Here is a 25,921-nt window from a genome sequence, read left to right on the forward strand (position 1 = left end):
AAAACAATTGGTAACACACTACGCCGTGAAGGACTGAAATCCTGCAGCGCCCGCAAGGTCCCACTGCTCAAGAAAGCACATATACATGCACGTCTGAAGTTTGCCAATGGACATCTGAATGATTCAGAGGGCAACTGGGTGAAAGTGTTGTGGTCAGATGAGACCAAAATGGAGCTCTTTGGCATCAACTCAACTCGCCGTGTTTAGAGGAGGAGGAATGCTGCCTATGACCCAAATAACACCATCCCCACCGTCAAACATGGAGGTGGAGACATTATGCTTTGAGGGTGTTTTTCTGCTAATGGGACAGGACAACTTCACCGCATCAAAGGGACGATGGACGGGGTCATGTACCATCAAATCTTGGGTGAGAACCTCCTTCCCTCAGCCAGGGCATTGAAAATGGGTCGTGGATGGATATTCCAGCATGACAATGACTCAAAACACATGGCCAAGGCAACAAAGGTGTGGCTAGCCAGTCTCTAAACCTTAATCCCATAGAAAATCTGTGGAGGAAGCTGAAGGTTCGAGTTGCCAAACGTCAGCCTCGAAACCTTAATGACTTGGAGAAGATCTGCAAAGAGGAGTGGGACAAAATCCCTCCTGAGATGTATGCAAACCTAGTGGCCAACTACAAGAAACTGACCTCTGTGATTGCCAACAAGGGTTTTGCCACCAAGTACTAAGTCATGTTTTAAAGAGGGATCAAATACTTATTTCCCTCATTAAAATGCAAATCAATTTATAACATTTTTGACATGCGTTTTCCTGGATTATTTTGTTGTTATTCTGTCTCTCACTGTTCAAATAAACCTACCATTAAAAGTATAGACTGATAATTTCTTTGTCAGTGTGCAAACGTACAAAATCAGCAGGGGATCAAATACTTTTTTCCCCTCACTGTAGGTATGGTTAAAGTGACTATGCATATATGATAAACAGAGAATAGCAGTAGCGTGAAAGAGGGGTTGGGGGGGGGGGCAATGCAAATAGTCTGGGTAGCCGTTTGATTACCTGTTCAGGGGTCTTATGGCTTGGGGGTAAAAGCTGTTGAGAAGCCTTTTAGACCTAGACTTGGCACTCCGATACCGCTTGCCGTGCAGTAGGAGAGAGAACAGTCTATGACTGGGTGGCTGGAGTCTTTGGCAATTGTTAGGGCCTTCCTCTGATACCGTCTGGTGTAGAGGTCCTGGATGGCAGGCAGCTTAGCCCCAGTGATGTACTGGGCCGTACACACTACCCTCTGTAGTTGCCGTACCAGGCAGTGATGCTCTTGACGCTGCAGCTGTTAAACCTTTTGAGGATCTGAGGACCCATGCCAAATATTTTTAGTTTCCTGAGGGGGAATAGGCTTTGTCGTGCCCTCTTGGTGTGCTTGGTTCATTCTATTTTGTTGGTGATGTGGACACCAAGGAACTTGAAGCTCTCACTACAGCCCAGTCGATGAGAATGGGGGTGTGCTCGATCCTCCTTTTCCTGTAGTCCACAATCATCTCCTTTGTCTTGATTATGTTGAGGGATAGGTTGTTATTCTGGCACCACCCGGCCAGGTCTCTGACCTCCACCCTATAAGCTGTCTCGTCGTTGTCGGTGATCAGGCCTACCACTGTTGTGTAGTCTGCAAACGTAATGATGGTGTTGGTGTCATGCCTGGCCACGCAGTTGTGGGTGAACAGGGAGTACAGGAGGGGACTGACGTGAGTGCTACCACTCTGTAGCCATTTAGGCAGGTTGCCTTTGTGTTATTGGGCACAAGGACTATGGTGGTCTGCTTGAAAAATGTTGGTATTACAGACTCAATCAGGGACATGTTGAAAATGTCATTGAAGACACCTGCCAGTTGGTCAGCACATGCCCTGAGCACACATCCTGGTATTCTATCTGGCCCTGCGGCCTTGTGAATTTTGACCTGTTTAAAGGTCTTACTCACGTCGGCTACGGAGTGTGATCACACAGTCGTCCGGAACAGCTGATGTGTAGTACGGTGTAGTACGATTCAATCTTGTATTCAAGCCCTGTATTGACGCTTTGCCTGCTTGATGGTTTGTCGGAGGGCATAGCAGGATTTCTTATAAGCTTCTGGGTTAGAGTCGTCCTGGGTTAGAGACTTCCTTAGATTTAGTGCACCAGCTGTTGTTTACAAATATGCACAGCCCCCACCCCCCCCCCCCCCCCCGTCTTACCGGAGCTGTTCTACCTAGCCGGTGCAGCGTGTATACCGCCAGCTGAATATCCATATCATCATTCAGCCATGATTCTGTGAAACATAAGATGTTACAGTTTCTGATGTCCCATTGGTTGATATTTGTGATCGTACCACGTCTAATTTATTGTCCAATGACTGCCCATTGGCAAGTAATATTGACGGTAACGGCAGCTTTCCCCACTCGCCGTCTGCAGATCCTTACGAGGAACCCCGCTCTGTGTCCTCTGTACCTGCGTCTCTTTCTCTTGCCAATGACGGGGATCCTGGCCTTGTCGGGTGTCCGAAGTACATCCTGTGCGTCCTGCTTGTTGAAGAAAAAATCTTTGTCTAATCTGAGGTGAGTGATCGCTGTACTGATATCCAGAAGCTCTTTGTCTAATCCGAGGTGAGTGATCGCTGTCCTGATATCCAGAAGCTCTTTGTCTAATCCGAGGTGAGTGATCGGTGTCCTGAAATCCAGAAGCTCTTTTTTTTGCCGTAAGATACGGTGGCAGGAACATTATGTACAAAATAAGTTACAAATAGTAAAACTGCTGCCATTTCTTCCGGTGACATGCAATTCAATGTGTTATCTCTGTTCTGCTAAAATAAGACCCCACCTCGGATTTTTACTCAAAACCTCTGGACTTTCAAAACAAAGATATAAAACAAAGTTTCTAATCATTTTTGATGTGATCAAATGGATTACTTTGAGCTGCATTCTTCTGTGATAACGTCTAATAAAAGAGAAATATGGTGATACAGGCTCAGCTGGTTTCTTTTACTGTCTACACTGCAGAACGGCCCAAATCCGCCCTTTGATGCAGTCTGCTGTATTTGTGTGTGTGTGTGTGTGTGTGTATGCAGTGTACCAACTCTGTACTCACAGCCACCATAAATTACGGAGATCACTGAACACCCCCGGGCTGAGAGATGAGATGGAGTTCTCACTGAGAAACCTGAGAGAGAGAGAGAGAGAGGGAGGGAGGAGAGAGAGGGAAAGAGAGAGAGAGAGAGTTAATATATAAAAAAATATTACTGAACTTTATTCCTCCTACACAACAAAGACACAAACAGACAATCAGATGAGAAACATCCTCCTTTCTCCTCCCTCCTCCCACCTAGTTTCCAGGCTGTATCACAACCAGCTGTGATTGAGAGTCCCATAGGGCTGCGCACAATTGGCCCAGCATCGGCCGGGGTAGGCAGTCATTGTAAATAAGAATTTGTTCTTTACTGACTTGCCGAGTTAAATAAAGGTTAAATAAAAAATAAATGACAAAAAAATCATCCTCCCTACTTACTCCTCGCTCCTTTCTTTCCCTCCTTTCTCCTTCCTTCCTCCCCTCCCCTCTCCTCCCTCCTTTCTCTTTACTCTTCCCTTCTTCTTCCTCCTTCCTCCTCCCTCCTTTCCTCTCCCTCCTTCCTCCTCCTCCTTTCTCCCCCCCTCTTCCCTCCTTCCTCCTCCCTCCTCCTTCCTTTCTCCTTCCTCCTCCCTCCTTTCTCCTTCCCCATTCAAAAATAGTGAGTCAGCCCTTAGTAGCTCATCATTTTTATCTTCATCCAAAACTATACAATTTTAGCACAATGCGAATTCACACAGCATTCAGCAATCAAACTGCCTTGAATAAACTATCTGATGAATGGACAGGGTATCTATAAAACTTTCACCCAGGGCCCATAGTGGCCTGGTCAAAAGTAGTGCACTATATATGCTATTCCCTCCGCAAGGCAATCAAACAAGCTAAGCGTCAGTATAGAGACAAAGTAGAATCTCAATTCAACGGCTCAGACACAAGAGGTATGTGGCAGGGTCTACAGTCAATCTCGGATTACAAAAAGAAAACCAGCCCCGTCACGGACCAGGATGTCTTGCTCCCAGGCAGACTAAATAACTTTTTTGCCCGCTTTGAGGACAATACAGTGCCACTGACACGGCCCGCAACCAAAACATGCGGACTCTCCTTCACTGCAGCCGAGGTGAGGAAAACATTTCAACATGTCAACCCTCGCAGGGCTGCAGGCCCAGACGGCATCCCCAGCCGCGCCCTCAGAGCATGCGCAGACCAGCTGGCTGGTGTGTTTACGGACATATTCAATCAATCCCTATCCCAGTCTGTTGTTCCCACATGCTTCAAGAGGGCCACCATTGTTCCTGTTCCCAAGAAAGCTAAGGTAACTGAGCTAAACGACTACCGCCCCATAGCACTCACTTCCGTCATCATGAAGTGCTTTGAGAGACTAGTCAAGGACCATATCACCTCCACCCTACCTGACACCCTAGACCCACTCCAATTTGCTTACCGCCCAAACAGGTCCACAGACGATGCAATCTCAACCACACTGCACACTGCCCTAACCCATCTGGACAAGAGGAAGACCTATGTGAGAATGCTGTTCATCGACTACAGCTCTGCATTTAACACCATAGTGCCCTCCAAGCTCGTCATCAAGCTCGAGACCCTGGGTCTCGACCCCGCCCTGTGCAACTGGGTACTGGACTTCCTGACGGGCCGCCCCCAGGTGGTGAGGGTAGGCAAACATCTCCACCCCGCTGATCCTCAACACTGGGACCCCACAAGGGTGCGTTCTGAGCCCTCTCCTGTACTCCCTGTTCACCCACGACTGCGTGGCCATGCACTCCTCCAACTCAATCATCAAGTTTGCAGACGACACAACAGTGGTAGGCTTGATTACCAACAACGACGAGACGGCCTACAGGGAGGAGGTGAGGGCCCTCGGAGTGTGGTGTCAGGAAAATAACCTCACACTCAACGTCAACAAAACTAAGGAGATGATTGTGGACTTCAGGAAACAGCAGAGGGAACACCCCCCTATCCACATCGATGGAACAGTAGTGGAGAGGGTAGTAAGTTTTAAGTTCCTCGGCGTACACATCACAGACAAACTGAATTGGTCCACCCACACAGACAGCATCGTGAAGAAGGCGCAGCAGCGCCTCTTCAACCTCAGGAGGCTGAAGAAATTCAGCTTGTCACCAAAAGCACTCACAAACTTCTACAGATGCACAATCGAGAGCATCCTGGCGGGCTGTATCACCGCCTGGTATGGCAACTGCTCCGCCCACAACCGTAAGGCTCTCCAGAGGGTCGTGAGGTCTACACAACGCATCACTGGGGGCAAACTACCTGCCCTCCAGGACACCTACACCACCCGATGTCACAGGAAGGCCATAAAGATCATCAAGGACAACAACCACCCAAGCCACTGCCTGTTCACCCCGCTATCATCCAGAAGGCGAGGTCAGTACAGGTGCATGCATCAAAGCTGGGACCGAGAGACTGAAAAACAGCTTCTATCTCAAGGCCATCAGACTGTTAAACAGCCACCACTAACATTGAGTGGCTGCTGCCAACACACTGACTCAACTCCAGCCACTTTAATAATGGGAATTGATGGGAAATGATGTAAAATATATCACTAGCCACTTTAACTATGCCACTTTGTTTACATGCTCATCTCATTTGTATATACTGTACTCAATACCATCTACTGTATCTTGACTATGCCGCGCTGTACCATCACTCATTCATATATCTTTATGTACATATTCTTATCCCCTTACACTTGTGTCTATGAGGTAGTAGTTTTGGAATTGTTAGCTAGATTACTTGTTGGTTATTACTGCATTGTCGGAACTAGAAGCACAAGCATTTCGCTACACTCGCATTAACATCTGCTAACCATGTGTATGTGACAAATAAAATGTTATTTGATTTGATTTACCATGCTGTCCCATGAGGTTGGGTGCATTTGGGACGCAGCCCTATACTGTATTTACAACCTGTAGGTTACAGCTGACATACAGTTTAAGCAGTGGGGATATAACATTTTATTTTATAACATATAACATATATTTATAACATATTATTTTAATTTAATCTTTCCAATAATTGTTTATGATTTTCTGATTTAATCTCTTCCGTGTGTGTTGGAAATTAAAGGGATAAAGCAAAAAACTATATAATAGTCAGAATTTTTCTTTGGCAGTCTCTCAGTATAAAAATCTCGTTAGCTCAGCCAGTCGTTGGCTAGGCCTTCAAAAGCTGTACAGAAGGTCACATGCCATTCAACTCTATTAGGGCATATTATGGAATGACAGTGGAATGAACCAATCACATTTTCACTTACAATAGGTGGGACCGTTTAAAAATATATACATATAAATACACTGCTCAAAAAAATAAAGGGAACACTAAAATAACACATCCTAGATCTGAATGAATGAAATATGATTTTTAAATACTTTTTTCTTTACATAGTTGAATGTGCTGACAACAAAATCACACAAAAATGATCAATGGAAATCAAATTTATCAACCAATGGAGGTCTGTATTTGGAGACACTCAAAATTAGTGGAAAGCCACACTACAGGCTGATCCAACTTTGATGTAATGTCCTTAAAACAAGTCAAAATGAGGCTCAGTAGTGTGTGTGGCCTCCATGTGCCTGTATGACCTCCCTACAACGCCTGGGCATGCTCCTGATGAGGTGGCGGATGGTCTCCTGAGGGATCTCCTCCCAGACTTGGACTAAAGCATCCGCCAACTCCTGGACAGTCTGTGGTGCAACGTGGCGTTGGTGGATGGAGCGAGACATGATGTCCCAGATGTGCTCAATTGGATTCAGGTCTGGGGAACGGGCGGGCCAGTCCATTGCATCAATGCCTTCCTCTTGCAGGAACTGCTGACACACTCCAGCCACATGAGGTCTAGCATTGTCTTGCATTAGGAGGAACCCAGGGCCAACTGCACCAGCATATGGTCTCACAAGGGGTCTGACGATCTCATCTCGGTACCTAATGGCAGTCAGGCTACCTCTGGCGAGCACATGGAGGGCTGTGCGGCCCCCCAAAGAAATGCCACCCCACACCATGACTGACCCACCGCCAAACCGGTCATGCTGGAGGATGTTGCAGGCAGCAGAACGCTCTCCACGGCGTCTCCAGACTCTGTCACATCTGTCACATGTGCTCAGTGTGAACCTGCTTTCATCTGTGAAGAGCACAGGGCGCCAGTGGCGAATTTGCCAATCTTGGTGTTCTCTGGCAAATGCCAAACGTCCTGCACGGTGTTGGGCTGTAAGCACAACCCCCACCTGTGGACGTCGGGCCCTCATACCACCCTCATGGAGTCTGTTTCTGACGGTTTGAGCAGACACATGCACATTTGTGGCCAGCTGGAGGTCATTTTGCAGGGATCTGGCAGTGCTCCTCCTGCTCCTCCTTGCACAAAGGCAGAGGTAGCAGTCCTGCTGCTAGGTTGTTGCCCTCCTACGGCCTCCTCCACGTCTCCTGATGTACTGGCCTGTCTCCTGGTAGCGCCTCCATGCTCTGGACACTACGCTGACAGACACAGCAAAACTTCTTGCCACAGCTCGCATTGATGTCCCATCCTGGATGAGCTGCACTACCTGAGCCACTTGTGTGGGTTGTAGACTCCGTCTCATGCTACCACTAGGGTGAAAGCACCGCCAGCATTCAAATTGACCAAAACATCAGCCAGGAAGCATAGGAACTGAGAAGTGTTCTGTGGTCACCACCTGCAGAACCACTCCTTTATTGGGGGTGTCTTGCTAATTGCCTATCATTTCCACATGTTGTCTATTCCATTTGCACAACAGCAATTTATTGTCAATCAGTGTTGCTTCCTAAGTGGACAGTTTGATTTCACAGAAGTGTGATTGACTTGGAGTTACATTGTGTTGTTTAAGTGTTCCCTTTATTTTTTTGAGCAGTGTATTTACACTTGGGTCCTGTTTCAGTAATAATGACATCAGACCTTACTGTTGAGTATCTGATAATCTAAAATTTTTAAAGGAATAAATAATAATAATAATAATAATAAAGTTAAAACTTGCTAGTAACAGTCCTCTGAGTACATAAACAAATGTTTGGTATACCTGGTATGCCATCCTGACCCTGAGTTTTCCCGGAATTAAAGGCTTTAATTTAATCAAGAATTTCCTCCTATGTAATTTTGCCTTGAGTCTGAGTCTGTTAATGTTACAATATTAATAGTGAAACAATCCTTACAATGAACTTTGGTTAGTGGAGATGGAGGAGACTGAAATGAAAAGCTATGCTTAATTAAAGTACTTTGCTTCTTCTTTCAAAAAATTGTTTGGTAAATCATCGGTGACGCTGTCATTTCTGACAAGTTTCAGTAAATTATTTTTGGTAGCACTACTGTTCAAAAGTTTGGGGTCACTTAGAAATGTCCTTGTTTTTGAAAGAAAAGCACATTTTTTGTCCATTAAAATAACATCAAATTGATCAGAAATACAGTGTAGACATTGTTAATGTGGAAAATGAATGTTGTAACTGGAAACGGATGATTTTAATGGAATATCTATATAGGCGTACAGAGGCCCATTATCAGCAACCATCACTCCTGTTTTCCAAAGGCACGTTGTGTTAACCAATCCATGTTTGAAATTTTAAAAGGCAAATGTATCATTAGAGAACTCTTTTGCAATTATGTTAGCACTACTTAAGACTGTAGTCCTGATTAAAGAAGCAATTAAACTGTCCTTCTTTAAACCAGTTGAGTATCTGCAGCATTTGTGGGTTCGATTACAGGCTCAAGATGGCCAGAAACAAAGACCTTTCTTCTGAAACTCGTCAGTCTATTCTTGTTCTGAGAAAGGAAGGCTATTCCATGTGAGAAACTGCCAAGAAACTGAAAATATCGTACAACGCTGTGTACTACTCCCTTCACAGAACAGCGCAAACTGGCTCTAACCATAATAGAGAGAGGTGGGAGGCCCCGGTGCACAACTGAGCAAGAGGACAAGTACATTAGAGTGTCTAGTTTGAGAAACTGATGCCTCATAAGTCCTCAACTGGCAGCTTCCTTAAATAGTACCTGCAAAACACCAGTCTCAACATCAACAGTGAAGAGGCGACTCCGGGATGCTGGCCTTCTGGCCTGAGTTCCTCTGTTCAGTGTCTGTGTTCTTTTGCCAATCTTAATCTTTTCTTTTTATTGGCCAGTCTGAGAGTAGGCCGTCGTTGTAAATATACATTTGTTATTAATTGACTTAACTGACCTAGGTAAATGAAGGATAAAGGCAGGAGACATGTCTCTACCGACTGAGAATGAATTTACAAGCAGAAAACCCAGTTTTCCCACACTCGAGGTAGCCCTTGTTGTGGTCTGTGTGACAATGGCTGCAGCAGCAGGTGTTATCCAGGAGGATGTGGAGGCTAATTTGTTACCACGGCCCTTTTGAAGACTACATTCCAACGATAAATTAAATGTCGTAGAGAGGGGAAGGCCAACGCCAGCACTGCCAGGATTAGTGCAACAAGGAAAGAGATTTGAAAGATATTTTCAAGCTAACAATTATGAGCGCTATCCGTGGATGACTGGGTGTGAGCAAGCCAAGAAGCTGTGCTTGGATTGTCTACTCTTCAGCACCGACAAGCAGTCAACCTGGGCCAGTAAAAAAAAACCTGCCTCTAACCCTATTACAGGGGCTGAGTCACTGGCTTACTGGTGCTCTTCCATGCCATCCCTAGGAGGGGTGCGCCACTTGAGTGGGTTGGCGCCCCACCTTTGGTTGTGCCGTGGCGGAGATCTTGGCGGAGATCTATACTCAGCCTTGTCTCAGGATAGTAAGTTGGTGGTTGAAGATATCCCTCTAGTGGTGTGGGGGCTGTGCTTTGGCAAAGTGGGTGGGGATATATCCTGTATATCCTATTTATCCTGTCTTATCCGGTGTCCTGTGTGAATTTAAGTATGCTTTCTCTAATTCACTCTCTCTTTCTCTCTTTCTTTCTTTCTATCCTTCTTTCTTTCTCTCTTTCTTTCCCTCTCTCGGAGGACCTGAGCCCTAGGACCATGCCTCAGGACTACCTGGCCTGATGACTCCTTGCTGTTCCACCTGGCCGTGTTGCTGCTCCAGTTTCAACTGTTCTGCCTGCGGCTATGGAACCCTGACCTGTTCACCGGACAGTCTGTCAGGATTTGGCCAGGATTGTTCCGGTTTTGGCCACTAGATGCCCCCATTGTGCTTTTTGACCCTTTTGTTTTCCCTTGTTTCCAGTTATTATTTGCACCTGTGCCTCGTTTCCCTTGATTGTATTTAAACCCTTAGTTTTCCTCAGTTCTTTGCTCTGTGTTTGAATGTTGGCACCCAGCCCCAGTGATGCTGTGAACATTTGTTACGCCAGTTGGACTCTCTTGTGGTACTCTGTTTTTGTTCTCGTTTATTTGTTTTTATTATCTTTTGAGGCATTGTACCTACCACCTTGTGGATTTACCTTTTGACTTAGAGGATTATCTTTTTCTCTTGGAATTACTTTTGACGTTGTGTATTTATATTTTTGCCTGAAGAACCTTCCTTTTTACTTTATTAAAACACTGTCTCAAGTACTGCTGTGTCTGCCTCATCTTCTGGGTTCTGCCGACTATTAGTGGCTCATTTTGCTAAGTGACTGTTTCTCACACCGGAGACCCGAGTTCGTAACTGGGTCCTGACACAGTCCCAGACCTGCTGTTATCAACCCTCTAGAGACAGCAGGAGCGGTAGAGATGCTCTGAATGATCGGCTATGAAAAGCCAACTGACATTTACTCCTGAGGTGCTGACCTGTTCCACCCTTGACAACCACTGTGATTATTATTATTTGACCCTGCTGGTCATCTATGAACATTTGAACATCTTGGCCATGTTCTGTTATCTCCACCCGGCACAGCCAGAAGAGGACCGGCCACCCCTCATAGCCTGGTTTCTTCCTAGGTTCTGGCCTTTCTAGGGAGTTTTTCCTAGCCACTGTGCTTCTATACCTGCATTGCTTGCTGTTTGGGGTTTTAAGTTGGGCTTCTGTACAGCACTTTGAGATATCAGCTGATGTAAGAAGGGCTTTAAAAATAAATTTGACTTGACAGATGTTTTGAAGCCAAATGCTTGATTTTCGGGCCTAGTATGACAGCTTGCTACAGCAACCGTGTTCATCGGCACTTCCAGAGTGACCTGATCCATGATTGATGAGATAACAGACATTAGCATTGTAGCTACCGACAGTAGTGTGAAAGAAAGATTTTTCAAATATGGTGTATTTATTAGACTCTTTAAAAGGTAGACGTTCCAAAGGTGGCTTGTAAGCTATATGTAAAGATTAAAGGTTAAATACAATTTTAAAAAGCCAGGAGATGCTAAATGTGTTTATGTTCATAACGGTCAATTACCGTGAGATCGGCAGTTACAGTGCCTTGCGAAAGTATTCGGCCCCCTTGAACTTTGCGACCTTTTGCCACATTTCAGGCTTCAAACATAAAGATATAAAACTGTATTTTTTTGTGAAGAATCAACAACAAGTGGGACACAATCATGAAGTGGAACGACATTTATTGGATATTTCTAACTTTTTTAACAAATCAAAAACTGAAAAATTGGGCGTGCAAAATTATTCAGCCCCCTTAAGTGAATACTTTGTAGCGCCACCTTTTGCTGCGATTACAGCTGTAAGTCGCTTGGGGTATGTCTCTATCAGTTTTGCACATCGAGAGACTGAAATTTTTACCCATTCCTCCTTGCAAAACAGCTCGAGCTCAGTGAGGTTGGATGGAGAGCATTTGTGAACAGCAGTTTTAAGTTCTTTCCACAGATTCTCGATTGGATTCAGGTCTGGACTTTGACTTGGCCATTCTAACACCTGGATATGTTTATTTTTGAACCATTCCATTGTAGATTTTGCTTTATGTTTTGGATCATTGTCTTGTTGGAAGACAAATCTCCATCCCAGTCTCAGGTCTTTTGCAGACTCCATCAGGTTTTCTTCCAGAATGGTCCTGTATTTGGCTCCATCCATCTTCCCATCAATTTTAACCATCTTCCCTGTCCCTGCTGAAGAAAAACAGGCCCAAACCATGATGCTGCCACCACCATGTTTGACAGTGGGGATGGTGTGTTCAGCTGTGTTGCTTTTACGCCAAACATAACGTTTTGCATTGTTGCCAAAAAGTTCAATTTTGGTTTCATCTGACCAGAGCACCTTCTTACACATGTTTGGTGTGTCTCCCAGGTGGCTTGTGGCAAACTTTAAACAACACTTTTTATGGATATCTTTAAGAAATGGCTTTCTTCTTGCCACTCTTCCATAAAGGCCAGATTTGTGCAATATACGACTGATTGTTGTCCTATGGACAGAGTCTCCCACCTCAGCTGTAGATCTCTGCAGTTCATCCAGAGTGATCATGGGCCTCTTGGCTGCATCTCTGATCAGTCTTCTCCTTGTATGAGCTGAAAGTTTAGAGGGACGGCCAGGTCTTGGTAGATTTGCAGTGGTCTGATACTCCTTCCATTTCAATATTATCGCTTGCACAGTGCTCCTTGGGATGTTTAAAGCTTGGGAAATCTTTTTGTATCCAAATCCGGCTTTAAACTTCTTCACAACAGTATCTCGGACCTGCCTGGTGTGTTCCTTGTTCTTCATGATGCTCTCTGCGCTTTTAACGGACCTCTGAGACTATCACAGTGCAGGTGCATTTATACGGAGACTTGATTACACACAGGTGGATTGTATTTATCATCATTAGTCATTTAGGTCAACATTGGATCATTCAGAGATCCTCACTGAACTTCTGGAGAGAGTTTGATGCACTGAAAGTAAAGGGGCTGAATAATTTTGCACGCCCAATTTTTCAGTTTTTGATTTGTTAAAAAAGTTTGAAATATCAAATAAATGTCGTTCCACTTCATGATTGTGTCCCACTTGTTGTTGATTCTTCACAAAAAAATACAGTTTTATATCTTTATGTTTGAAGCCTGAAATGTGGCAAAAGGTCGCAAAGTTCAAGGGGGCCGAATAATTTCGCAAGGCACTGTATTTGCTTGACAATCACCGGCTGACGAAATCTCTTGACCCCCACAGCCCGAGGCGAATTTGATATATTGGAAATTATTTCCTCACCATAGCTACTGGCTTTTTGTAGCTTTACACTACACAATTCCTAACTTTATGGATCTCACCGCTGCCAATTATGCTTTTGGTTTAGGCCCGGTCCTCAGAGGCCGTTGTTGGTGAAGGGATACAAGTTGTGCAAGGCTTGTATCTCCTCTCTCTGTCTCTCTCTGTCTCTCTCTCTTTCTATATTTATCTCCCTCTCTCTCTCTTTCTATCTTTATCTCCCTCTCTCTTCTTAACAAATCCTTCACTCTGTGAGCTAACTTGTAACAAATAAAGAAGTACTGTCACTTTTAACATGGTCAATTCATAAGCATGAATAAAAATACAAAATAAAATATTTTTTCAAATGAAGAAGGTTTCTATTGCTTAACTGATTGGAGTGAAAAACAACTGTTACAACTGTTCAATTTTGTGAGTTCATAAATAACTTTCGTAGTATTATGAACTTTGAAACATCTGGTTCCTAGTAGGCTACAAAATTAAAGAAGGGCTATTTCTCTGAACCTCAGGCAGTAGGCTCAAGTAAGCTTGTTCCTCTCCCCAGTCAGAGAGTAGACTGCCTGTCTCCCAGACTGACCAGCAGCAGCAGCAGCAACCTATTCTCCTTATTTATGTTAAGAAAACAAATGTGAAGGCCAAAATTGTGGGCGGAAAGCACTCATGTTTATGCACCCTAATAATCACCCGGAGAATACTTCCAGAACCAACATTCCATTTCTCCTTTACGCATTTTTTCTTCTTGATTTCAATATGGAAGGGAAAACAGGTACTGGCGTTTGTATGTCCTGTAAAAGGTGAAGTCAACGTATTCGCATACCCTGTGTTGTGTAGCATAGTAGCAGTTCATTCAATTGAGGGAGGTAAGGAGGCATGGGGGGGGGGGGATAGGATGTTCCCCCCCATGATGAAAGGGGATCATGACTGAAAAAGTTTGGGAAGTACTAGCTAATGATTAGCACAAAAACATATTGGCATGCTTCGGCATATTTATTTATAGCCACTTTGCTGCATCTGTCGGGCTACAGGTGATCATGTGCCACGTTCCGACCTTAATTTCCTTTGTTTTGTCTTTATTTAGTATGGTCAGGGCGTGAGTTGGGGTGGGCAGTCTATGTGTGTTTTTCTATATTGAGGTTTTGAGTTCAGCCTAGTATGGTTCTCAATCAGAGGCAGGTGTCGTTAGTTGTATCTGATTGAGAATCATAATTAGGTAGCCTGGGTTTCACTTTTGAGTGGTGGGTGTTTGCTTCCGTGTGAGTGTTTTGGGCCACACGGTACTGTTTCAGATTTCGTTCATGTTCACGTTTATTGTTTGTATTTCATAGTGTTCAGTTTATATCTTAAAATGAACGTTATGGACACTTACCACGCTGCGCATTGGTCCACCGATCCTTCGCGCTACTCCTCCTCAGACGAGGACGAGGTTCGCAACAGAAACACCCACCAACCAAGGACCAAGCAGCGTGGTAACAGGCAGCAGCAGGAGAGGCAGCGATACCTGGAGAGATGGACTTGGGAGGAGATTCTGGACGGCAAAGGACCCTAGACTCAGCCAGGGGAATATCGGCCTCCCAAAGCAGAGCTGGAGGAGTCAGTTGGAGTGGGGGTGTGCACTGCCTTCATAGGCCTGCAGTAGCTAAGCCTGATAACATAATAAAGCCTAATAACGAACTGGTTTAAACCTTCATAAAAGTTTTGTACAGGCTTGGCCTACATTTATTTCACAACAGGCCTATTTTTAACCTAAGGAGCACAACATTTAAAAGACAGTTCTAACTTAATTTAGCCATGGAAAATGTCTCAACAAAATGAAGCATCCGAAACCAGTTTCAGCTGGACATGCTGTAAGCTAGACCTTTGACTCCAGTTTCAACTGTTCTGCCTTATTATTATTCGACCATGCTGGTCATTTATGAACATTTGAACATCTTGGCCATGTTCTGTTATAATCTCCACCCGGCACAGCCAGAAGAGGACTGGCCACCCCACATATGCTCTCTCTAATTCCCTAGGACCATGCACCAGGACTACCTGACATGATGACTCCTTGCTGTCCCCAGTCCACCTGACTGTGCTGCTGCTCCAGTTTCAACTGTTCTGCCTTATTATTATTCGACCATGCTGGTCATTTATGAACATTTGAACATCTTGGCCATGTTCTGTTATAATCTCCACCCGGCACAGCCAGAAGAGGACTGGCACATAGCCTGGTTCCTCTCTAGGTTTCTTCCTAGGTTTTGGCCTATCTAGGTAGTTTTTCCTAGCCACCATGCTTCTACACCTGCATTGCTTGCTGTTTGGGGTTTTAGGCTGGGTTTCTGTACAGCACTTTGAGATATCAGCTGATGTACGAAGGGCTATATAAATAAATTTGATTTGATTTGAGTAAGTTACCATTGGCTAACACAGATAACAAGCTTTCGCAGTTTTCATCACCTCACACATTAAATGAACAGAGGATGGGTCCAATCGGGTCCAGTCGGTAAATACATTTTAATTGCAGATACAATGCTGGAGACACCGTGAGGAAAACGTGGAAAACGTAAGCTCATTCGTAGCTCATTCACAGCCATATAAGGAGTCATTGGCATGAGGCGGTTTCAAAAAATGCGGCACTTCCTGGTTGGATTTTTATCTGGGTTTCGCCTGTAACATCAGTTCTGTGGCACTCACAGACAATATCTTTGCAGTTTTGGAAACGTCAGAGTGTCTTCTTTCCAAAGCTGTCAATTATTAACATAGTCGAGCATCTTTTCGTGACAAAATATATTGTTTAAAACGGGAATGTTTTTCATCCAAAAATTAAAATAGCGCCCCCTAAATCCAACTGGTTAATTGCAGATACCTGAGAACCGTGAAAATTATATCAGACCCGACCCAGATCTAAGACAAAACTCTAAATTTAGGACCCGCTCGGGTCCCGGGTCAGATCTCGTAATTTCAGGTTTGTTGGACCAGTGAAGACCTCTACTTCAAGCCACACTCACCATACCCACCAAATAGAGCAACTGTAGGCTACCTAAAAGTCTGTTCAAGAAAGTTGAAGAACATTTTGGGGAAATGTGTCGTTCAGTACAAACCAATGTTACAAACATTCAATGGAACTGAACACACCCCAGAACTGGCTTTCTCACAGTCGTTCTACAAACAAATGACCAAGCATGTATACTTTCTGCACTGTTAGAGTTAAGTAATACAGAAATTATTGGTATTTCAGTTATGGTTGGGATTTATTGACCAAATTATCAGGAAAGTTTTGAATGTGTTTTTCCCTTCAAAATTCACAAGAAAAAAACATTTCACACTTATTTCTTAAAAACAATATATCACAGAGAGGAATGCTCCCAGACACCCCTAGAAGGATATTTGACACCGGATCCCATTGACCCTTCATCTGGTGATGTCACAAGGTGCCGCAAAATCGAAAGAGTGTAAGATCTCAGTGGCATTTTTCTCAAGATTATTCAAATGCACAAAACCACTGAATGAAATATGCCAGTGAAGACTACCCAGAGTGCCTCCAACACGGTGGAACTCCTCACATTTGGTTTGCACTGTGTATAATAAGAGGGAGGAACTCCTAGCCTTTGAATATATTGTGGATCATCATGATGACTTTGATGAAGACACAGTTCACAGTGTCGACGGGACACATTACACACGTGACAAGCTTCAAGTTCTGCTTCCTGCTAATCAAATTCAACTCCATCTTTGTGTACTCTGACATGCCGTTTTGGTATTTTTGCAGAATAAGGAAGTTTGACATGCATTTCTGCCTGTCCAGGGTCAGCGAACTCTACAGCACCGTGGAGAGAGGAAAACGGAAACTCTATTCTATCTACGAGAACACTGTGCCTGAGACCGGGGATCCGAGTGGGTGGAGGGCACAGAGGCATGGAGAAGTATGAGCCCGGTGCCAGCAGCTACACAGTGGGATCATCGACAACCGTCTCACTCAGCTAAAGAACAGGTTCAAGGACCACAAAAGGCTTATGTTTCTTGCCCTTATTGACCCACAGCAGTTCACCAGATACAGGGAAATCTTCTCAAGTCTCAATGAAAGATATGGGCCTCATGTTGATTTCTCGCGGCTCAAAACAGAACTCACAGTGATGTACTCCATGTGATGACTTCCATGTTAGGAGCCCGGCCGACTTCCTCCACTTTCTCCAGCAGAAGAGGCTGAATGAGAGTTCTGGTGTTGACCATTCCCCCTGTCTAATGCCTCAGTTGAAAGGACATTCTCCACCCTGAAACAGATCACGACTTACTGCAGGAACACCACTGGACCGGTCTGACTCTCAGCCTTAGCTTTGATCTCAATGGAGAAAGTATCTCTGTCAGATATAAAATCAAAGGCCAAACTATACGATCCTGCCATTGCCCATTTCATAAAGAAGGACTGGAGGATGCAATTTTTGGTTTTGTTTACCACAGCTCACTTGCTGTTAGCTATCTCTTTGAAAAGAATGCATGTGAAACATTGTTGAATTTAAACTTTAGATCCCCAGATAGGCTACTTTATGTGCCGAACATGATAAAAATATGTCTGCAATTGGGGTGGCAGTGTAGCCTAGTGGTTAGAGCGTAGCGGCGGCAGTGTAGCCTAGTGGTTAGAGCGTAGCGGCGGCAGTGTAGCCTAGTGGTTAGAGCGTTGGACTAGTAACCGAAAGGTTGCAAGATCGAATTCCCAAGCCGACAAGGTACAACTCTGTCGTTCTGCCCCTGAACAAGGCAATTAACCCACTAGGCTGTCATTGAAAATAAGAATTTGTTCTTAACTGCCCTCCCTAATAAAATAAATAAATAAATAGCTGCTTAATTAATATAGTTTTGGAATTGCTAAATGGTTGTGGTTTTATGTTATGATTGGGTCATCTAGCATAAGCTAGATGTGAACGGGCTGCTTAGCATACCATAAATACCGTAGTATATATTCAAACAAAATAAGGATAGCAATTCAAACTTTACAGGAGCTTCTCATCTAAACCATATTGCACATAATGTTGTACACTTGATGAATGCAATGATTCACAAATATGTGGATATTTCCATTTTCAATTTGGCTAACAGAGAAGAAAATGCTGTCTACTGGTATTAAGGTAATTCTTTCATGGGGATATGTAGTATGGGAGAGATATTGTCCTTACACTCAGAGGAGGGTATGAGAGTCCTCCGGAGGTAGTGTGGAGGGAATCTCTTCAAGAGAGATTTTAATCTAGATCCGTCTCTTTACAGAATAATCTCTCCTGTACCCAGTTTGTGTCATCAAAGTTGTCTAGTGTAAAGAGGCCCACATAAGTCATGTAGTGTAAAGAGGCCCACACAAGTCGTATAGTGTAAAGAGGCCCACATAAGTCGTATAGTGTAAAGAGGCCCACATAAATTGTGTAGTGTAAAGAGGCCCACACTTGTCGTCTAGTGTAAAGAGGCCCACACTTGTCGTGTAGTGTAAAGAGGCCCACATAAGTCGTATAGTGTAAAGAGGCCCACACAAGTCGTATAGTGTAAAGAGGCCCACATAAGTCGTATAGTGTAAAGAGGCCCACACAAGTCGTATAGTGTAAAGAGGCCCACATAAATTGTGTAGTGTAAAGAGGCCCACACTTGTCGTCTAGTGTAAAGAGGCCCACACTTGTCGTGTAGTGTAAAGGGGCCCACATAAGTCGTCTAGTGTAAAGAGGCCCACACTTGTCGTGTAGTGTAAAGGGGCCCACACAAGTCGTATAGTGTAAAGAGGCCCACATAAGTCGAGTAATTTAAAGAGGCCCACACAATTCGTATAGTGTAGAGGCCCACATAAGTCGTGTAGTGTAAAGAGGCCCACACAAGTCATATAGTGTAAAGAGGCCCACATAAATTGTGTAGTGTAAAGAGGCCCACACTTGTCGTCTAGTGTAAAGAGGCCCACACTTGTCGTGTAGTGTAAAGGGGCCCACATAAGTCGTCTAGTGTAAAGAGACCCACACACGTAAGTCGTGTAGCGTAAAGATGCCCACATACGGTGGTGGATAGAGCTATGTCAGTACTCACAGTCTCTCCAGTTTGTAGAGTCCACTGAAGGCTTGAGTGGAGATTGTCTGGATGCTGTTATTCTGTAAGAACCTGAGATGAGAAACAAACACACACAACATCAACTCAAGCACAGAGATTCAACATTATTTCACCAGGTACCAGCAAATGTATTATTAATACCACATTCTCATTCTAAAATAAAACACAGAGGTTGAGTTTTCATGTGGTAAAAATAAACATGTTTCTAGCTTTAACACAAGTGTAAAGCCCTGACCCAGTACAGTGTAAAGCCCTAACCCAGTACAGTGTAAAGCCCTGACCCAGTACAGTGTAAAGCCCTGACCAGGTAGAGTGTAAAGCCCTGACCCGGTACAGCGTAAAGCCCCGACCCAGTACAGTGTAAAGCCCTGACCCAGTACAGTGTAAGGCCCTGACCCAGTACAGTGTAAAGCCCTGACCCAGTACAGTGTTAAGCCCTGACCCAATACAGTGTTAAGCCCTGACCCAGTAAAGTGTAAAGCCTTGATCCAGTACAGTGTAAAGCCCTGATCCAGTACAGTGTTAAGCCCTGACCCAGTACAGTGTAAGGCCCTGACCCAGTACAGTGTAAGGCCCTGACCCAGTACAGTGTAAAGCCCTGACCCAGTACAATGTAAAGCCCTGACCCGGTACAGTGTAAAGCCCTGACCCGGTACAGTGTAAAGCCCCGACCCAGTACAGTGTTAAGCCCTGAGCCAGTACAGTGTTAAGCCCTGACCCAGTAAAGGGTAAAGCCCCGACCCAGTACAGTGTTAAGCCCTGACCCAGTACAGTGTAAGGCCCTGACCCAGTACAGTGTAAGGCCCTGACCCAGTACAGTGTAAAGCCCTGACCCAGTACAGTGTAAGGCCCTGACCCTGTACAGTGTAAAGCCCTGACCCGGTACGGTGTAAAGCCCTGACCCGGTAAAGTGTAAGGCCCTGACCCGGTACAGTGTAAGGCCCTGACCCAGTACAGTGTAAGGCCCTGACCCAGTACAGTGTAAAGCCCTGACCCGGTACAGTGTAAAGCCCTGACCCGGTACAGTGTAAGACCCTGACCCAGTACAGTGTAAAGCCCTGACCCGGTACAGTGTAAGGCCCTGACCCAGTACAGTGTAAGGCCCTGACCCAGTACAGTGTAAGGCCCTGACCCAGTACAGTGTAAGGCCCTGACCCAGTACAGTGTAAAGCCCTGACCCAGTACAGTGTTAAGCCCTGACCCAGTAAAGTGTAAAGCCTTGATCCAGTACAGTGTAAAGCCCTGACCCAGTACAGTGTAAGGCCCTGACCCAGTACAGTGTAAGGCCCTGACCCAGTACAGTGTAAAGCCCTGACCCAGTACAGTGTAAGGCCCTGACCCAGTACAGTGTAAGGCCCTGACCCAGTACAGTGTAAAGCCCTGACCCAGTACAGTGTAAGGCCCTGACCCTGTACAGTGTAAAGCCCTGACCCGGTACGGTGTAAAGCCCTGACCCGGTACGGTGTAAAGCCCTGACCCGGTAAAGTGTAAGGCCCTGACCCGGTACAGTGTAAGGCCCTGACCCAGTACAGTGTAAGGCCCTGACCCAGTACAGTGTAAAGCCCTGACCCGGTACAGTGTAAAGCCCTGACCCGGTACAGTGTAAGACCCTGACCCAGTACAGTGTAAAGCCCTGACCCGGTACAGTGTAAGGCCCTGACCCAGTACAGTGTAAGGCCCTGACCCAGTACAGTGTAAGGCCCTGACCCAGTACAGTGTAAGGCCCTGACCCAGTACAGTGTAAGGCCCTGACCCAGTACAGTGTAAAGCCCTGACCCAGTACAGTGTTAAGCCCTGACCCAGTAAAGTGTAAAGCCTTGATCCAGTACAGTGTAAAGCCCTGACCCAGTACAGTGTAAGGCCCTGACCCAGTACAGTGTAAGGCCCTGACCCAGTACAGTGTAAAGACCTGACCCAGTACAATGTAAAGCCTTGCCCCAGTACAGTGTAAAGTCCTGACCCGGTACAGTGTAAATCCTCGACCCAGTACAGTGTTAAGCCCTGAGCCAGTACAGTGTTAAGCCCTGACCCAGTAAAGTGTAAAGCCCCGACCCAGTACAGTGTTAAGCCCTGACCCAGTACAGTGTAAGGCCCTGTCTCCGTGTCAGTCTCAGTCTCCGTGTCAGTCTCAGTCTCTGTGTCAGTCTCAGTATCTGTCTCCATGTCAGTCTCAGACTCTGTCTCCGTGTCAGTCTCAGTCTCCGTCTCCGTGTCAGTCTCAGTCTCTCTGTCTCCCTGTCAGTCTCAGTCTCTCTGTCTCCCTGTCAGTCTCAGTCTCTCTGTCTCTGTGTCAGTCTCAGTCTCTGTCTCCGTGTCAGTACAGTCTCTGTTTCCATGTCAGTCTCAGTCTCTGTCTTCGTGTCAGTCTCAGTCTCTGTCTTCGTGTCAGTCTCAGTCTCTGTTTCCATGTCAGTCTCAGTCTCCTTGTCAGTCTCAGTCTTTCTGTCTCTGTGTCAGTCTCAGTCTCTGTCTCCGTGTCAGTCTCTGTCTCCGTGTCAGTCTCTGTCTCCGTGTCAGTCTCTGTCTCCGTGTCAGTCTCTGTCTCCGTGTCAGGCTCAGTCTCTGTCTCCGTGTCAGGCTCAGTCTCTGTCTCCGTGTCAGACTCAGTCTCTGTCTCTGTCTCCGTGTCAGGGTCAGTCTCTGTCTCAGTGTCAGTGTCAGTCTCTGTCTCCGTGTCAGTCTCTGTCTCCGTGTCAGTCTCTGTCTCCGTGTCAGTCTCTGTCTCCGTGTCAGTCTCAGTCTCTGTGTCAGTCTCAGTATCTGTCTCCGTGTCAGTCTCAGTCTCCGTGTCCGTGTCAGTCTCAGTGTCAGTGTCAGTCTCTCTGTCTCTGTGTCAGTCTCAGTATCTGTCTCCGTGTCAGTCTCAGTCTCTGTGTCAGTCTCAGTCTCCGTGTCAGTCTCAGTCTCTGTCTCCGTGTCAGTCTCAGTCTCTGTGTCAATCTCTGTCTCTGTGTCAGTCTCAGTATCTGTATCCGTGTCAGTCTCTGTCTCCGTGTCAGTCTCAGTGTCTCTGTCTCTGTGTCAGTCTCAGTCTCTGTATCCGTGTCATTCTCTGTCTCTGTGTCAGTCTCAGTCTCCGTGTCAGTCTCTGTCTCCGTGTCAGTCTCAGTCTCTCTGTCTCCGTGCCAGTCTTTGGGTTAGTCTCCATTTCTGTCTCTGTGTCTGTCTCTGTGTCTGTCTCTCTGTCTCTGTGTCAGTCTCTGTGTTGGTCTCTGTGTCTGTCTAGGTCTCTGTGTCAGTCTAGGTCTCTGTGTCAGTCTAGGTCTCTGTGTCAGTCTAGTTCTCTGTGTCAGTCTAGGTCTCTGTGTCAGACACCGGGTCAGTCTCTGTGTCGGTCTCTGTGTCAGTCTAGTTCTCTGTGTCAGTCTAGATCTCTGTGCCAGTCTTTGTGTCAGTCTCAGTCTCCGTGTCAGTCTCAGTCTCTCTGTCTCCGTGCCAGTCTTTGGGTTAGTCTCCATTTCTGTCTCTGTGTCTGTCTCTGTGTCTGTCTCTCTGTCTCTGTGTCAGTCTCTGTGTTGGTCTCTGTGTTGGTCTCTGTGTCTGTCTAGGTCTCTGTCAGTCTAGGTCTCTGTGTCAGTCTAGGTCTCTGTGTCAGTCTAGTTCTCTGTGTCAGTCTAGGTCTCTGTGTCAGACACCGGGTCAGTCTCTGTGTCGGTCTCTGTGTCAGTCTCGGTCTCTGTGTCAGTCTAGTTCTCTGTGTCAGTCTAGATCTCTGTGCCAGTCTTTGTGTCAGTCTCAGTCTCCGTGTCAGTCTCTGTCTCCGTGTCAGTCTCAGTCTCTCTGTCTCCGTGCCAGTCTTTGGGTTAGTCTCCATTTCTGTCTCTGTGTCTGTCTCTGTGTCTGTCTCTCTGTCTCTGTGTCAGTCTCTGTGTTGGTCTCTGTGTTGGTCTCTGTGTCTGTCTAGGTCTCTGTGTCAGTCTAGGTCTCTGTGTCAGTCTAGGTCTCTGTGTCAGTCTAGTTCTCTGTGTCAGTCTAGGTCTCTGTGTCAGACACCGGGTCAGTCTCTGTGTCGGTCTCTGTGTCAGTCTCGGTCTCTGTGTCAGTCTAGTTCTCTGTGTCAGTCTAGATCTCTGTGCCAGTCTTTGTGTCAGTCTCAGTCTCCGTGTCAGTCTCTGTCTCCGTGTCAGTCTTTGGGTTAGTCTCCATTTCTGTCTCTGTGTCTGTCTCTGTGTCTGTCTCTCTGTCTCTGTGTCAGTCTCTGTGTTGGTCTCTGTGTCTGTCTAGGTCTCTGTGTCAGTCTAGGTCTCTGTGTCAGTCTAGGTCTCTGTGTCAGTTTAGTTCTCTGTGTCAGTCTAGGTCTCTGTGTCAGACACCGGGTCAGTCTCTGTGTCGGTCTCTGTGTCAGTCTCGGTCTCTGTGTCAGTCTAGTTCTCTGTGTCAGTCTAGATCTCTGTGTCAGTCTTTGTGTCAGTCTAAGTCTCTGTGTCAGTCTCGGTCTCTATCTCGCTATCATTCTCTGCAGTGAAGTTATACTGAAGATAAGAAGTGATATGAATAAATGAATAAACAATTAACAAAGTTTTTATTATTTTAGAAAAATATATATTTAAACTTAATTTAAATAGGCAGTTAAGAACAAATTCTTTTTTACAATGACAGCCTACCAAAAGGCCTCCTGCCGGGACAGGGTGCTGGGATAAAAAACAAATATATCAGACAAAACACACATCACGACAAGAGAGACACCACGACACTACTTCAAATCTTCAAGTAGAGAGAGACAGGCCCTGATGATGTTCAGAGAGATTAAGTCCAGAGAGACTTAATAAATAACTAATGAAGTAAAAAACAAATAAAACAATTACAAAGTTTACCCCGTTTTCTTTCCCGAATTTCAGGATTAAGAGCTTGTCTCTTCGCTGCAACTCCCCAACGGGCTCGGGAGAGGCGAAGGTCGCGTTATGCATCCCCCGTTATGTATCCCCCAAAACTACGCTTCTTAACACCCACTCCCTTAACCCAGAAGCCCTCTCCACCAATGTGTCAGAGGAAACACTGTTCAACTGACAACCGAGGTCAGCCCCGCCACAAGGAATCGCTAGAGCACAACGAGCCAAGTAAAGCCCCCCCGGCCAAAACCAGACCTATTGCGCACCACCCGATGGGACCCGATGGGACGTTCATAATGACACAGCCTGGAATCATACCCCAGGCTGTAGTGACACCACAACACTGCAATGCAGGGCCTTAGACCACTGCGCCACTCGGGAGGCCCATAACTTCCACTTTGATCACAGAGTGAACACAGACTCTGACCCTGTGTTTCAGGAAGCCACGTCTGCATGACCGCACTAGTGAAGTGAGTGTGTGTGTGTGCGTGTGCGTGTGCGTGTGCATGTGTGCGTGCGTGCGTGCGTTACAGACAATGAGAGAGATACACATCAGAGAGAGACCTCTACATGACCGTGTTCATGCGTGGGCGCCTGTTTCATCGTGTTTCACAGTCACACTGTGTCTTTTGTGCTCTTATCCTCTTCTGCCTCCTTAAAGCTGCAATATGTAACTTTTTCGGGCGACCCGACTAAATTCACATAGAAATGTGAGTTATAGATCTGTCATTCTCATTGAAAGCAAGTCTAAGAAGCGGTAGGGTTGTTTTATGTGCGCTATTTCTATGCTTACGGTTCTTAAGTTTAGTTTTTGTGTCTTTTACTTTCGGTTTTGTACACCAGTTTCAAACAGTTGAAAATACATTTTTGGGGGGTTATGGGAAATATATTTCACAGCAGTTTAGATGGTACACTGATTCTCTACACTATACTCTCTTGTTTTGTCACATAAACTGAAATTAGGCGAACTATTAGAATTTTAATAACGAGGAAATGTCGGAGTGATTTCTGCATAGTGCATCTTTAATATACTGTTCTGTGTATGTGTCTCTGTGTGTGTGTGTGTCTCTGTGTGTGTGTGAGTGTGTGTGTGTGTGTGTGTCTGTGTCTGTGTGTGTGTCTCTGGGTGTGTGTATCTCTGTGTGTGTGCGTGTCTCTGTATGTGTGTGTGTGTGTGTGTGTGTGTGTCTCTCTTTCTCTCTCTCTGTGTGTGTGTGTGTGTGTGTGTGTGTGTGTGTGTGTGTGTGTGTGTGTGTGTGTGTGTGTGTGCCCCATAATGACATCACAATACCGCATAATGACAATGCAATAATCAAAATGTTAACAAATGTATTAAAAATAAAAACCAGAAATACCTTATTTACATAAGTGATCAGACTCTTTGCTATGGGACTCAAAGTTGACCTCAGGTGCATCCTGGTTCCATTGATCATCCTTGAGATGTTTCTACAACTTGATTGGAGTCCACCTGTGGTAAATTCAATTGATTGGACATGATTTGGAAAGGCACACACCTGTCTATTTAAGGTCCCACAGTTGACAGTGCATGTCAGAGCAAAAACCAAGCCATTCGGGTCGAAGGAATTGTTCGTACAGCTCCAAGACATTGAAGGTCCCCAAGAACACAGTGGCCTCCATCATTCTTAAATGGAAGAAATATGGAACCACCAAGACTCTTCCTAGAGCTGGCCGCACGGCCAAACTGAGCAATCGGGGGAGAAGGGCCTTGTGGAAATGGGAGAACCTTCTAGAAGGACAACCATCTCTGCAGCACTCCACCAATTAGTCCTTTATGGTAGAGTGGCCAGACGGAAGCCACTCCTCATTAAAAGGCACATGACAGCCCACATGGAGGTTGGCAAAAGGGACCTGAAGGACTCTCAGACCATGATGATCAGATCTGATGAAACAAAGATT

At 45.5% G+C, this 25,921-nt stretch overlaps 1 protein-coding gene across 3 annotated transcripts in view; it reads right to left on the bottom strand.

Annotated features, from left to right (window-relative positions):
• Window positions 1-25,921, bottom strand: part of LOC110510244 (relaxin receptor 2) — a 185,448-nt gene that overhangs the window by 99,051 nt on the left and 60,476 nt on the right. For all 3 annotated transcript variants that reach the window (XM_090226478.1, XM_036967526.2, XM_036967527.2), the window contains exons 6-7: window positions 19,155-19,226; window positions 3,073-3,144 (exon numbers count right to left, since the gene is read on the bottom strand). In XM_090226478.1, coding sequence (XP_090082604.1) covers window positions 3,073-3,144; window positions 19,155-19,226 — 144 coding nt within the window. The remainder of the gene's footprint in view (window positions 1-3,072; window positions 3,145-19,154; window positions 19,227-25,921) is intronic.

Source organism: Oncorhynchus mykiss, chromosome 29 (genome assembly GCF_057628025.1).
Source record: "Oncorhynchus mykiss isolate SJ-2025 chromosome 29, ASM5762802v1, whole genome shotgun sequence".
In the NCBI taxonomy this organism is placed as follows: domain Eukaryota; kingdom Metazoa; phylum Chordata; class Actinopteri; order Salmoniformes; family Salmonidae; genus Oncorhynchus; species Oncorhynchus mykiss.